Source organism: Carcharhinus amblyrhynchos, chromosome 31, assembly GCF_965287045.1.
Source record: "Carcharhinus amblyrhynchos chromosome 31, sCarAmb.v2.hapA, whole genome shotgun sequence".
Lineage (NCBI taxonomy): Eukaryota > Metazoa > Chordata > Chondrichthyes > Carcharhiniformes > Carcharhinidae > Carcharhinus > Carcharhinus amblyrhynchos.
Window position 1 is genome coordinate 20,056,052 of NC_137354.1, and position 15,968 is coordinate 20,072,019.

At 43.1% G+C, this 15,968-nt stretch overlaps 1 protein-coding gene across 1 annotated transcript in view; it reads left to right on the top strand.

The window, feature by feature from the left end:
- The window catches only part of hif1an (hypoxia inducible factor 1 subunit alpha inhibitor), a 57,128-nt gene that overhangs the window by 28,049 nt on the left and 13,111 nt on the right, over positions 1–15,968 (top strand). Inside the window, exons 3-5 of the mRNA XM_080215567.1 lie at positions 10,985–11,133; positions 13,236–13,381; positions 14,244–14,350. Of these exons, the coding sequence (XP_080071693.1) occupies positions 10,985–11,133; positions 13,236–13,381; positions 14,244–14,350 (402 nt within the window). The remainder of the gene's footprint in view (positions 1–10,984; positions 11,134–13,235; positions 13,382–14,243; positions 14,351–15,968) is intronic.

The window sequence follows — 15,968 nt, forward strand, 5'->3', positions numbered from 1 at the left end:
CTACACCCTACCTATGACTGTAACACTACATTCTGCATGCTCTCATTCCCTTCTCTATGAACAGTGTGCTCTTTCTGCATAGCGCGCAAGAAACAATACTTCTCATTGTATGTTAATACACAGACAATAATAAATCAAATCAGTGACCCATGCCGGGAATTGAACCCGGGTCCCTGGCATTGTGAGGCAGCAGTGCTAACCACTGTGCCACCCAAGAGGAGGTCACATTGTGAACAGTGGGTGCAGTATACTAAATTGAAAGATGTACAAGTAAATGACTGATTCACCTGGAAGGAGTCTTTGGGATGTTGGCTGGTGGGCATTAGTTCAGGTAAAAAGGCAGGTGTTTATTGAGGAGCAGGCAGTGTGAGAATGACCAGATAATCTATCTTAGTGATGTTGGATGAGGGTAAATGTTGGCCATGAGTGATAACTCTTCAAATAGTGCCATAGAACCTTTTACATCCACTTGTTCAAAACCTCGCCTGAAAGATGGATAGATACTCACTGTAGCCAGTGTTGTTTTTTTTTAAACTTACCCCCCCCCCTCCAAGATAATGAATCCAGCCTGACGTGTGTCCCAGTAACTTCATTGCTGTGTTAATGTGAGCCTACTTGTGACTAACAAATAAACTAAACTGGAAACTAGAACTTTTGCTGTGAGGGATCCATTCCTGGTGGTATAACAGTATTTACACTGTGTGAGCCAATAATGGATTATTGACTGTTGGGTCAATTTATAATTGCTTATCAAATGATCCCATTGAAAGGCAGAGCAAACTCGATGGACCAAATGGCCTACATCTGCTCCTATGTCTTACCCAGCCCTACGAGTAAAAAAACTCATTATCTTACAGTTGATGCAGTTTTCTGAATCATTCCCATATGTTTATTGGCCCCTATCTTTGCCCCTTTCCTAAATGACCCTATAGAGTTTTATGGTTCTTTAATATTGTAGCATGTGTTTGCCAGAGAATTGACTTTGTCCTTTTTTCTGCTTGGCAACAGTAGTTCATCCCATCTGCTGCATCATCTGTGATTTTGTGCTGTGTTAACCATAGAACTCCTACAGTGCAGGAAGAGGCCATTTGGCCCATCGAGTCTGCATCGATTCTCCAAAAGAGCATCACACTCCAGCCCTCCCTCTGCCCTATCCCCATAACCTCATGCATTTGCAGTGATAAATGCACCTAACCTATGCATCTTTGGACACTAATGGGCAATTTAGCATGGCCAACCCACCTAACATGCACATCTTTGGACTGTGGGAGGAAACCAGAGCGCCCAGAGGAAACTCATGCAGACACGGGAGAACATGCAAAACCCACACAAGGCAGTGACCCAAGCCAGGAATTGAACCCGTGTCCCTGGCATATCATTAGCTGAATAAAACAGAAAGAGTTACCATGCTGCTATCAGTGGAGATATTACATCCTTATTGGTACTAACTGGACCTGTGAAAGAGGATGTCGGGGATTAGTGTACTTGTATAGGATGCTTTTACTGATAATTGCCTGTTGACGATCTTTTCTTCCATTTTCAGCAGAATGACCAGATTAAAATCTGTGATTTAGCAGAGTGAGGTTGAAGTTGTAGCCTCCCCACTGTCACGCTTAGTAAAGGAATATCATATTTATAACTTTAAAACATAAACTGTACCCCATGTGGAAACTTCTGGAACGGATTTTCTTTCTAAAATGGACACTGAGGGCTACTAAGATTCATCTGACTTGATCTGTGGATTCAGAAACTGCCACACTGTCTTTAAAGGTCAAAAAAGATGCCACTACCCATCCAGAAAGGGTATTTCCTGACTTGAATGGGTCGCTTTGAAACCAAGGTGGTGATTGTCTCAAACTCTCCCAGGGTGAATGACTGCAAACAATAATCCACTTTGCCTTATGTACTGGGGATATGTAATACTGTAAGCTGGGGCAGCACAGTGGTTTGCAGTGCTGCATCACAGCACCAGAGACCCGGCGTATTCAGCTAATGATATGCCAGAGACACAGGTTCGATTCCAGCCTTGAGTTACTGTCTGTGTGGATTTTGCACATTTTCCCCATGTCTGTGTGGGTTTCCTCTCACAGTCTAAAGATGTGCAGGTTGTTTGGATTGACCATACTAAATTACCCCTTCATGTCAGGGTAAATCAACAGGGTAAACACATGGAGTTAGGGGTCTAGAGCCTGGGTGGGATTGTTGCAGGTGCAGGCTTGATGGGCTGAATGGCCTCCTTCTGCACAGTAGGGATTCTGTGATACGTCTAGGATCTCCAAACCTGTTCCTTTTCAAGTGCACAAAATAGCAAACCAACCTGTTACTAACAAGACTGCAAGTAACTAACAGTGTGACCTATAGAAATTCCATCCGTTTGAGATAACCCTCTGTTATTTGACTTTGGCCATTGAATTCACCGAATCACACTTCAGGAGTGAAAACAACTTCTTCATCAAGCCTGTGCCTTATATTTTCCCAGATAAGCTAATCATGTGAACTAGGAACAACTAATTTGTTTATAACTTACAAAAGTGCACTATTCTTGTTAACTGTACTTTCCGAGAGAGAGAGTTAAATATTTGGGGTGAGCATGTGAATAAACAATCCTTTTTATTTAAACCCACGAAAACCTTGCTGCTGGTTATTCAAATTGTCTGTGCACTCAGATTAAGGAACACACACATCTTTCTTTTCAAAAAGCACGTTGATTTCAGACAGGAAGGGAGGGGGGAAAAAAGAGCTTCAGTTCTCTCTCATCCCTGTCCCTATCACCAAACTCAAAAAGAAATATTACCTTCTGCATTTGGCTACCCACATATTTTCTTGATGTCAGAGCTGCCAAGGCAATGCTGGCCAGCCATTTGGAAACTCCCTGCTGTGATGCAAGCTGCACATCTGGCCAGTGTTCCATAGTATGCACACTCTATCCTAGTTGAAGAAAGATACAGCCCTTAACATCAAATAGCATTGGAAATATATTGTTAAGTGAGTTAAAAGGAGATGTGGAGGTGCTGCAATTGACCTCTGCCCCTGGGGAGAGGGGAGGCAGGCAGAAGTTGGGGAGGCTTAACTGCAATATCTCTTCATGCCATACACCTCTATGGTCTCTCTTGAGTAATGGTGCCATGGGTAAATTGCTGGAGGTAAGCAGCTTCCCAACAAGAAACCACAACCTTGGTAAATAATGCGATGACACTAATCTCTCGCTCAGTGTCAGTCAAACAAGGAGATAGTCATCGACTTCAAGAAGCGTAGTGGAGGAGATGCACCTGCCTACGTCACGGGATGAAATGGAAATGGCTGAGAACTTCAAGTTTCTAAGTGTGCAGATTACGAAAAAGGTGATCTAGTCACTCCACGCTGATACTGTTGTTCAAAATGCCCACCAACGTCCCTGCTTTCTCAGAAGGCTAAGGAAATTCGACATGTCCGCTACGACTTTCACCAATTTTTACAGATGCACCTTAGAAAGCATCCTTTCCGGATGTGGCAAAACAAGTCATGAATAGTCTGGAAAAAGAAGACCCAGAGGTCTTCATGCACCTTCATTCCTGTTTCACTAACAACGCTTCAGTTGACCCTAAGGTGAGAGGTCATAGAAGTCAAAGACTTTGGAAAAATATGCTTCTCTGCCAAAAAATAGGATTGAGAACTGTTAACTTTCTGCCAAATAAAATATGGTATGGCTTCTGCTCTAACCAAGACAGCAAGAAACTACAAAAGGTTGTGAACGTAGCCCAGTCCATCACACAAACCAATCTCCCATCCATTGACTCCAAGTACACTTCCTGCTGCCTCGGAAAAGCAGCCAGCAAAATCAAGAACGCCACCCTTCCCCAGAAAGCAGTGAAGACTGGATTATAGAATATATTCAAGGTTAGAGAGATCTTTGATATAAAAGGACGTTAAGACTTATGGGGAAGGAGTGGGGACACAGACAGGAAAGTTAAGGTCACAGTCAGATTATCCATAATCTTGCATTCCAGGCATATTCTCTTCCACCTTTGGTCAAGAAAAAGATACAAAAGGTCACGTACCAACCGATACAAGAGCAGCCTCTCCCCTGATACCATCAGACTTTTGAATGGACCTACCATATATTAAGTTGATCTTTCTCTACATTCTAGCTGTGACTGTAACACTACATTCTGCACCTTCTTTCCTTCTCCTCTCTGTACTCTATGAATGAACAGTATGTTTTGTCTGCATAGCGTGCAAGAAACAAAACTTTTCACTATATCCCAATACATGTTTTAAATTGATTTATTATTGTCACTGTATTAGCATACAGTGAAAAGTATTGTTTTTTGCATGCTATACAGACAAGGCATACCGTTCACCAAGGAAAGGAGAGAGCGCAGATGTAGTGTTACAGCCATAGCTAGAGTATAGAGAAATTTCAAATTAATGCAAGGTAGGTCCATTCAAAAGTCTGACAGCAGCAGGGAAGAAGCTGTTCTTGAATCGGTTGGTACGTGACTCAGACTTTTGTATCTTTTTCCCAAGGGAAGAAAGTGGAAGAAAGTATGTCTGGGATGCATGAGATCCTTGATTATGCTGGCTGCTTTTTGGTACAACTCTTTGGTAAGAGTTGTAGCTGACATGCCAAATTTCCTTAGTCTTCTGAGAAAGTAGCGGCGTTGGTGGGCTTTCTTAACTATAGTATTGGCATGGACGGACCAGGACAAGTTGTTGGTGATCTTGGCACTGAAAAACTTGAAGCTCTTTACCATTTCTACTGCGCCCCCATTGATGTAGACAGGGGCATGTTCTCTTCTATGCTTCCTGAAGTCAATGACTATCTTCTTCATTTTGTTGACATTGAGGGAGAGATTATTGTTGTCGTACTGGTTCACCAGATTCTCTATCTCATTCCTGTACTCTGTCTCGTCATTGTTTGAGATTCGACCCACTATTGTGGTGTCATCAGCAAACTTGAAAATCAAACTGGAGGGGGATTTGACCACGTGGTCATAGGTATATAAGATGTATGGTAGGGACCTGTGACAGTAATAAATCAAATCAAGTTATTCAGACTGGAGGAAGGCAGAAAGCTTAGTTGGAGAAGGATCAATACTGCGATCACTGTTCATAATTTACATTTTGGCTTAAGAATTAGTGTTCAGCAATGAAATTGGCAGATGATCCCAAACCAGTGGGGAGAGATACAGCTAACATTGTGGAAGAATGCAACGTAATCCAAAAAAAATCTGAAAACTTGCAGACTTGGCAGTTAAATGGCAAATGAACTTTAATCCAGATAAAGGTGAGCTGATGCACTTTGATGAGAAAATTGGAAACATCGCCTTCACCATAGAAAGTAAGAAACTGAATGGGGTAGAGGAGCGAAGCGATCTAGGATTACAGTTGAGCATAGCAATTAAATGTGTTAACAAAGAACTGGGACATATTTCTAGGAGTATTGAATTCAAAAGTAATAAAAAGCAAAATATTTGCACATAGTGTAAATCTGAGATAAAAAACATGAACTTGGCATAGGTCAAAAGTGAGAGGAGAAAAGTTTAGAAGAGATGTATGGAGCAAGTATTTCACAGAGGGTGGTGAATGCCTGGAAAGTGCTGCTGGAGGAGGTGGTGGAAGCAGATTCTATAACAACTTTCAAGAGGCAGCCGGATAGATACCTGAATAGGCAGGGAATAGAGGGATATGGACAACATAGAGGCAAGAAAATATCAGATTAGGCAAGCATTTGTGTTGGCACAGACTTGATGGGCCGAAGGGCCTGTCCCTGTGCTGTACTGTACTTTGTTCAAATGTTGGGAAATACTCGGCAGGACTGACAGCATTCGTGTAGAGAGAAGCAAAAGTTAATTAACATTTTAGGTTAATGACTGTGTTCTCAGGATAGGTCATTAATCTGAAACATTGGGCGGGATGGCGGGAACCCCCCCTACGATTCCCTTGGCAGGCGGAACGGGAAAACTCTTTCTTCCCCCCCCCCCCCCCCCCCCCCCCCCCCCATTAACTCTTTGGCACTCTAACATTGCTGCCACAGCTGCTGAGTAGTTGCAGCATTTTCTACTCTTGTTTCATAACTAGTGAAGCTACATTAAACCTGTTCAGGACTCTGGTCAGGCTGCACTTAGTGCTGTGCACAATCCTATTCTCCATATGATAAAAAGCACAGAAACATTGGCAAAGGTACAGAAAAGATGAGAACTGAGAGACCACGGCTACCGGAAAAAATTGAATGGGTTGTGGCTTTTTTTGTTGTTTCAAAATTACAAGACTGAAAAGTGACCTGATCACAAACTTTAAAATTATGAATGGATTAATCAGGATAGATGTGGAAAGAATGTCTCCACATATAGGAGAAGCCAAAGCTAGTGTCCATAAATGCAAGTCAGTGAGTAATAAATCCAATAAGGTGAAATAAATTTACTTGGTGGTTAGACTGCAGAGCTGACCAACACAGGAAGTGGTTAAAATGAATGAGTAGAGGCTTTCTAAAGGAAACTAGACAAGTACATAAGAGGAAAGGGGATGTAACGATAAGCTGAAAAGATATGCTTAAATATGAGATAAGGTAGATGGACTGGGAGGAGAATGAACACCAACACAGACCTGTTGGGTCGATTCGACAGTTTTTGAGCTGCACATTCTATGTAGTTCAGCAGATTTCCTCAAGAGAATCATTAGTTTACTTTGCTTAGTTTTTCAAACTGCTATCACGTAATCCTGAGTTACCTGCAAACAAGTGTTTTATTTGTAGCTGTTGCACTTGTAGTATCTTGTGAGGGATATCTTTGTTCCTGTAATAGAGCTGTCATGGACAGAATTTATTTGTTCCTTCTTACTTCCTATGATCGTACGCTCAGAGCGATGTCCCAATTAAATAATTTCAGCAGCAAGTGTTTCGTGAGTTTTAAAATCAAGGAGGTTAATTATTATCTCTCACTTGCTCTGGATGTGTAAACACCACTTCTCACTTACTCATCTCACACACATTATCACACACAAAGATTAAATGTGAATGAAAAGAAAACAATACGATAACAATATATAGTTATAGCTCAGTCTCATTTGCGGCAGGCCTGTGGTTTCTTAGACAAGTCAACGCATTAGCTAAATAAAGGTCTAATGAAACAAAGGATGCTCAATAAAACTGAGGGTTTTTTGCAGTTGCACTTCTGGGGAACATCAGTTCTCAGGTGAATATGATGGCACAGTGGTTATAGCACTGCTGCCTCACTGCACCAGGGATCCGGGTTCGATTCCCAGCTTGGGTCACTGTCTATACAGAGTCTGCGCATTCCCCCATTCTCTGCATGGGTTTCCTCCGGGTGCTCTGGTTTCCTCCCACAGTCTGAAAGACGTGCTGCTTAGGTGCATTGGCCATGCTAAATTCTCCCTCAGTATACCTGAATAGGCACCCGATTGTGGCAACGAAGGGATTTTCACAGTAACTTCATTGCAGTGTTAATATAAACCTACTTGTGACATCAATAAATAAACTTAAACTGAATAAATAAATGGAATTTGGATGAGATTGGAGTAAATCCTTTGGACCTCTCACTCTCACGGTATTGCTGTTTATTACATTGGCTGTTTGGGTCACGTGCAGCTAGTTAGTTGATGGCTTTCTGTCGGAACTCTTTCTGTAGAACAGCTTCTTTAGACTTTTGAAAAACAAACCGAAAATATGGCTGCCGCCTCATGTTGCTTAATCCAGAGACCATGAGCACAACTCCCACTTTGGCGGTTTGAGAAGTCGATTCACTTTTAAAAATCCCAATCTATTAGTGTCAGAAGCAGGTTTACATTAACACCGCAATGAAGTTACTACCCAAGAATGTGGGGGTAGGGGAAAGCTCGACAGAGAATTGAGTGCAGCTCACCCTACCCAATCGAGGAGCACCTGATTATATTTCACATCAGCCCAGCAGCCAACAAATTACTCCAGTCTGTATAAAAACCTTCCATGCCCAAAGCATTGAAGGATTTTCAGTGCAGCGCTTGAAACACATTTCTCAAATAACAGAGTTTCAATTGATACTTTAACCAGAGAGTAAACGAGTTTTTCCTCTGTCTTGGGTTGTGGAGGGGGTCACTGGCAAAGCTGACATTTATTTCGTCTGACAAAGGGTCATCCAAACACAAACTGTTGGCTCTATTCTCACCACAGATACTGTCAGACCTGATGAGATCTTCAGCATTTTCTGTTTTTGTCATTTATTTTCTGTCCTAGGGTGGCACGCTGGCACAGTGGTTAGCACTGCTGCCTCACAGCGCTAGTTCGATTCCAGCCTGGAGTCACTGTCTGTGTGGAGTTTGCACGTTCTCCCTGTGTCTGCGTGGGTTTCCTCCGGGTGCTCCAGTTTCCTCCCACAGTCCAAAAGACGTGCGGATTAAGCTGATTTGCCATGCTAAATTGCCCCTTAGTGTCGTCCCAAGATGTGTAGATAGGGGGATTAGCAGGGTAAACACGAGGGGTTTTGGTGAGCAGGCCTGGGTGGGATTGTTGTTGGAGAGTGGGTACTGACTTAGATGAGCCGAATGGCCTCACTCTGTGTTGTAGGGACATTATGATTCTTTGTTGCCCAACTGAGTGGCTTTCTGGGGGCCATTAACAGTGCTTCATACTGGTATTGGGACTGGAGTCACAAATGAGTCATTTAGAAGCACATTAGTGAACTGAGTAGGTTTGTTTTTAAAATCCAGAAGCTTTGTGGTCGCTCGTACTGATCACTGACATTTTGTGTTTCCACGTTTTTAAAACCAAATGCAAATTCTCAGACCGCGATAGTGTGATTTGCACACTCATCCTCGGGATTGTGTTTAGTAACGTAACATGTCCACTGCCATACCCAGCACTGCAGTGTACATTTGGGAGTTTGTTGTTGGTGGGAATCCTGGCAAAAAGCTGGGGATGATGAAGGCAGAGGCAGAGATGGGCAGCGCCGCAGAGATAGGAAGAATTGTGAGATTTGAAGCTTAGCTTAGTTGCACCTGAATGCCTCTGACAGGCTTGCAGCCTGGATTAATAAGGAGACTGTGGTCGAACACTACCAAGAGCCAGGAAAAGAGACAAACTAAAAGCTTTCACGCAAGGTCTCACAACGCAATTTACGTCCATTGCAGCACCATTGTATTTGTTGTCTGTAACATAGGAAACAAGGCAGCCAATTTTTCACAGCTCGGTGTCTCAAACAGCGGTGAGATAATTACCAGAACATCTCTTGTTGGTGCTTTTGGTTGCAGGATTAATATTAATCAGCACAACAGAGAGAGACAGAATTAGAATCATAGAATCCCTACAGTGCAGAAGGAGGCCAAATGGCCCATCAAGCCTGCATTGACAACAATCCCACCCACGCATCCACCCTGCCAGTCCCCCTAACGTTAAGGGACCATTGAGCGTGGCCAGTCAACCTAACCTGCACATCTTCAGGCGTCTTTGAATTAGGAATAAGCAAGCAAAGAGTTGACAGACAGTGAACAGAATGTCTTTGGTTACTGATGTTGTGTTAAGGTGTGGGTATGCCAGCGTTGGACTGGCGTAAACACAGTAAAAAGTCTGACAACACCAGGTTTTAGTCCAACTGATTTATTTGATAATACTCACAAGCTTTCGAGGTTTCCCTCTTCGTCAGGTGAATGGAGAGTTCTGGCCTCAGACAGAGCATATAAAGCACAGACAGTTTAGAGATTACTGATTAGAATGCGAATCCTTACACCTAACCTGCTGTTCAAGACCTGAATTGGCTGACAATGTGAGTGGAAGGAGCACTGATCACAGGTTACAGAGATGTGTATTGTCTCCAGACAGTACAGTAAGTGAGGTTTTGCAAACCCAGGCAAGTCACGGGGGTTACAGATAGTGCGACATGAACCCAAGATCCCTGTTGAGACCGTCCTCATGTGTGCGGAACTTGGCTATCAGTCTCTGTTCAGCGACTCTGCGCTGTCGTGTGTCGTGAAGGCCGCCTTAGAGAATGCTTACCCGAAGGTCAGAGGCTGAATGCCCGTGACCACTGAAGTGTTCGCCAACAGGAAGGGAACAGTCTTGCCTGGTGATTGTCGAGCGATGTTCATTCATCCGTTGTCGTGCTTGCCTGGGTTTGCAAAACCTCACTTACTGTACTGTCTGGAGACAATACACATCTCTGTAACCTGTGATCAGTGCTCCTTCCACTCACATTGTCAGCCACTTCAGGTCTTGAACAGCAGGTTAGGTGTAAGGATTCGCATTCTAATCAGTAATCTCTAAACTGTCTGTGCTTTATATGCTCTGTCTGAGGCCAGAACTCTCCATTCACCTGATGAAGAGGGAAACCTCGAAAGCTTGTGAGTATTATCAAATAAATCGGTTGGACTAAAACCTGGTGTTGTCAGACTTTTTGTTGTGCTAAGGTCCAGAGTGGTGTACATAAATGGTAGACAAATTGAGCTTGACAGAATTACAGTGCTTCTTCAGATGCTCTGTAAATGCTATTTGTGTTTAATAAGTGGAATTTTTTCCAACACAGAGCAGTTCAGGTGAATACCATCAATATCTTTAAGAAGAAGATAATAAGTACCCGAGGGGGGAAAGGGACGAAGGTTATGCTGATGTGGGATTAAGTAAGGTGAGAGGAGGCTCATCTGGAGCAAAAATACTAGCCTAAACTGAATGGGTCGAATGACCTGTTTCTGTGCTGTAAATTCTATGTAAATCTTACATGTCTGAGAGAGATGCAGAATGAATAGGCCTTCATGCGTGGAATTTTACGCCCCTGTCGCGCTGAATACGGGACCATAAAATGCAGTGAACCCATTGACTTCAGTGGAGTAAAATCCTGCCCCCTGTGTGCGAGAGTGTAAGAGCGAGATTACAGTCTGTATGCACCTCTTTCCCATGCACCACCCCCCCCCCACCCCCATTATCTGATGTGCATTTACCCTCTTGTCTTAATTTTTCTTCAAAACTCTCGCAGCAGATCCTACATTACAATATTTCTTTTTCCTCACCGCTTCGTTGCAGGTATTACTTACAACAAACACTGAATGATACAGTAGGGAGGAATATTGTCATGGATTTCCTGGGTTTTAACTGGAACTGGATTAACAAGCAACAGACGAAGAGGAACTGGGGACAGCTCACATCCAATCTGTTGCTTGTAGGGATGGAAGGTCAGTAGTCATTCGATCTAGAGTCCTTCATCCTCGTATTCTTAACCAAATCACTTTTCAGATTCTTAAAATAAAACCTTCGATCTGATTCTTTGAAATTTTTAGCTGTCCCAAAAGAAGTCATCTTGCCAATAACAAAATAATTTATCAACTTATAAGCAGTGGGATGTTAATATTTCTCTATTTGCATGTTCTTCAAAAAAATACATGCTGTCAAAGCTTTTTGTCCTGCATTTGTCAGGGTTAACACAAGAATGCCAAATTTTAAAGGGAGCAGCAGGTTATACCTGCTATTCAGTGGGATGAAATTACCACAGCACTGCTGCCTGACAGCACCAGGGACTCGGGTTTGATTACCAATTTGGGTGACTGTCTGTGTGGAGTTTGCACTTTCTCCCCATGTCTGTATGGGTTTCCTCAGGGTGCTCCGGTTTCCTCCCACATCTGAAAGGTGTGCGGATTAAGTGAATTAGCCATGCTAAATTGCCCCTTAGTGCCAATGAGACTAGCTAGGGTACATGCATGGGGTTATGGGGATAGGGCCTGGATGGATTGTGGCCGGTGCAGACTTGATGGGCTGAATGATCTCCTGTAGGATTCTATGATAATGGCAGCAAAAAATGTAGTTGTGAGTCCAAGATCACAGAATCGTAGATATTTGACAGAGTTTTTGACCACGTTCAAGAAACAGAAGCTATTTCCACCCATCAGTGAGTCGGTAACCAGAATTAAGGTTATCGACTACAGTCAGCGTGGGGGGTAGTGGAGGTTAGAATTCATCGGGGACTTTCAGGACATGGATTACCCTTATAAGAAAGTGATTGAATCTATTATGACTTTTTACTGGCACGTGGATAGATATTTGGAAGAAAAATCAAAATAATTTGGAGTTAGGGCAAGGGATTAGGGGGTTGATTTCAGAGAGCTGGTATAGATGTGATGGGCCGAATGGCAGCTCCTGTGCTGTGAAATTCCATGATCCCATCTGGCCACAAAAGCAGAATACATGCAGGAGGAACTGAGATGCAAACTGGGCAATCATCTGATCAGTACTGTATTATTCCTGCTCACCCAAGACACAATGGAACCATTCAAACATTGCGCAGAGAAGAGGTGACCACAGTTATTTTACAGCTGTATATTTAAGATAATGAATGATATAGAGAAATAAAATCCAGCAAGTTTGTGTGACTGTAATAAGGGAACACAGGGTTAAACAGGTAGATGGACAAACAATGTTAGGAAGTTCCTCATGCAGTGTGGTCAACCCATGGAATGGCAATCTGGGCAGAGTAGAAGGGATGAAAACCCTCAAACTAAGAATCAACTGAATGCTGCAAAGCGTCAACTCTTTTTTTCCCCTGGGTCCCCTAGCAAAGATATTTGAATAATCAACAGCCCCAGATGAGGTGCCTGAGGATTGGAGGGTGGCATAGGTTGTGCTTTTGTTTAAGAAGGGCTGCATGGAAAAGTCTAGGAACTACAGGCTGGCGTTTAGACAGTTACTTGGGTAATATGGGTATAGAGGGATATGGGCCAAACGCAGGCAATTGGGACTAGCTTAATGGGCAGTATGGACAAGTTGGGATGGAGAGCCTGTTTCAATGCTCTGTGACCAACTTGAATTGGGTTGAACTCAAGATGACATTTTGCTCACCGGTATCTATCTCGTGGTCTTTAGATTTGCCTCATCTAAAGCACTGTGATAATCCAAAAAAATGCCCATCGTTAATTGGTCTGTTCCTGATGATTTGCTTGTTTACTTTGTGCTAAAATATCGGGTACAATCTTACCTATCATCTACTGTCCCACTGCAGCGAGGTTGGACAATTTGGCGGTCAGCAAAACCTTTCTTTGGTGCGGTGGGTTGGGAAAATCCCCTGGTGTGAAGGGTGGTAAGATTCCAGATATCAGGTGAAATAAACAACCTGAATTAAAAGGATTTTTAAAAAATGCATTTCGGGGATGTGGGTGTTGCTGGCTAGGCCAGCATTTATTGCCCACCCCTCATTACCCAAGCTGTCTTTTTGTACTTTCTGGTGAAATGGTTGCAATTTTTAATATCTGTTTAAGTTGCGTTCCTTGTCTATTCACTTTTCTAGGAAATGTCACGCCAGCACACTATGATGAGCAACAAAACTTTTTTGCACAAATTAAGGGTAACAAACGCTGTATTCTCTTCCCACCTGATCAGTTTGATTGTCTATATCCATATCCAGTTCATCACCCATGTGACAGACAGAGCCAGGTAAGCAATCCTTTAAAAAGCCTCCTACTTATAATAATTGCCTGAAGGTAGCGTTCATTTTCCAAAGTAAGCTATTCTCATCTGAATGTGCTTCTTCAGTGAAGCCAATGCATCAACATACCCAACGTACACTGACGACAACCAGTTCCATCTCATCACCATCTCCCTCGCCCACCCAACAGCCTGAATGGCTATTTATCCAGAGTCCAGTCCTGGGAGTGCAGAAATTCTCTCCAACTAAATATTGGGTAGAAGAAAGGCATTGTTTTCAAACTCTGCCACAAAATCCGTTTCCCTACCATAGATTCCTGACAGTGCAGAAAAGGGGCTCACTCCCCAATACCAAGTCTAGTATGGCCCCCTCCCCAGTTGGATTGTCCACATACGCTATCAAAAGCCCTCCTGGACACATCTAACAAATTGCTCTTCAATTTGTAAGGGAGTCCCAGACAATATGGGAAAGTTAAAGTCATCCACCACAACTACCCTGCTTTTTTTTCCACACCTTTTCAATATCTGACTGAAGTTTATTTATTAGTCACAAGTAAGACTTACATTAACAGTGCAGTGAAGTTACTGTGAAATTCTCCGAGTTGCCACACTCCAATGCCTGTTCCGGTCAACATACATGAGAAGTCACCGACAAGAAAATGTTGCAAAAATCCAATCACTGATCCTTCCTGAAAAAGAAGGGTACTGGGAGGGAAGCTGTTCTGTTTGGGAAAGAACAATCATAACTTGATTGTTTACTTACCTTTCAGACTGAGGTAGGCAACTACATCGATGAAGCTGTCTTTGGGAGAATGTAACACTTTTTAACCTTGGTTCTTGAAATAGTTTTCCTCCTTTATCATCTATCCAGGTGGATTTTGAAAATCCAGATTACGAAAGGTTTCCCAACTTTAGGAACGTTGTAGGATATGAAACGGTAGTTGGGCCTGGAGATGTTTTGTACATCCCGATGTACTGGTAGGTAAAACATCAAACATAACCGCAGTAAATGCAAACCTTTGCAGCACATTTTGGTTCAAAAATGCATATTAATCAGTTTCCCAACAATAAATGAAAGAGGTTCAGTGTGTAGAGGCAGATTAAATCACTGGAAACAAAAGTGAAACACAATGGGGATGGACTTTCATTTATCACATACACAGTGGCAACACAGTGATTAGCACTGCTGTCTCACAGAGCCACGGACCAATGTTTGATTCCAGCCTTTGGGTGACTGTCTGTGTGGAGTCTGCATGTTCTCCCCGTGTCTGCGTGGGTTTCCTCTGGGTGCCCCAGTTTCCTCCCACACTCCAAAGATGTGCGGGTTAGATGGATTGGCCATGCTAAATTGCTCTTTAGTGTCCAAAGTTGTGTAGGTAGGGGGATTAGCGGGGTGAGTATGTGAGGTTACGGGGATAGGGTAGGATGCTCTGAGAGTCAATGCAGACTCTTAGGGGATTAGCAGGGTAAATACATAGGGTTATGATGATGGGGCCTGGGTGGAATTGTTGATGATGCAGGCTTGAGGGGCTGAATGGCTTCCTTCTGCACTGCAGGGATTCTATGATTCATACAAATACACCTAACCCAGTGTACGCAGCAAATAGGCTCAGTGGGCCAAATGGTCTCCTCCTGCACTGTAGGAATTCTATACAAAGATGGTATTGTCTGAGGTCATATGAAATGTGCTGTACACACAAGGTTAGGTGTATTTGATATGACTCATAGAATCCCTACAGCACAGAGGGAGGCCATTCGGCCCCTCAAGCCTGCACTGGCAGCAACCCCACCCAGGTATCACTATATGATTATAAGCCTACGTATTTACTCTGTTAATCCTCCTGACACTAAGGGGAAGAGTGTATATTTTCCTCAATTATTGTAGTATGGGTAGTCATGGCAAGGAGAAACCTAAGTTGAGATAACATTGAATAATAGAAGAACGTACTTTTTATTTGGTACCTAGGTGCAGGGGCAGCTTGAGTTGTCACAATAAATGCTTGTACAATAAGTGAGGCAAGAGTGTCAGGGCAATAGAACAATTTCCTCTGCATTAGTCTACAGCAGTGGCCTTATTAAAAGTAAAGGCCTGAGAAGGTCCTTGGCAGAAACATAGAATCCCTACAGTGCAGGAAAAGGCCATTCAGCCCATCGACTCTGCATTGATTGTCCGAAAGATCATACCACTCAGTCTCCCCTCCGCCCGCTATCCCTGTAACCCCACCTGTTTACCATGGCAAATCCACCTAACTTGCAGATTCTGGAGCAAGATGACCCACAGTAAATCCAGTTTGGAGAAACTGCTTGAATTGCAGCTCATTATCTGACGCATCCCTGGTGTGCAAGTTCAGGGTGAGAAATAGAGGAACAAGGAGCGGGACAGTCACTTGATTGAACCTGCTCCAGTATTCTGTCTCAGTAACTTCGCAAAACGCTTTCCGCTTGAAATAATCTGAGAAGCAAGCATTATTGCAATAAGTTGCAGCACAGAAGGAGACCCTGTGGTTTACCTTCCTTGTGCTGGCCCTTTGAAAGAACAATTAATATAATCCCGCTCCACTGTGGGAGAAAGTATCTGCATTCATCTGTCACGTCC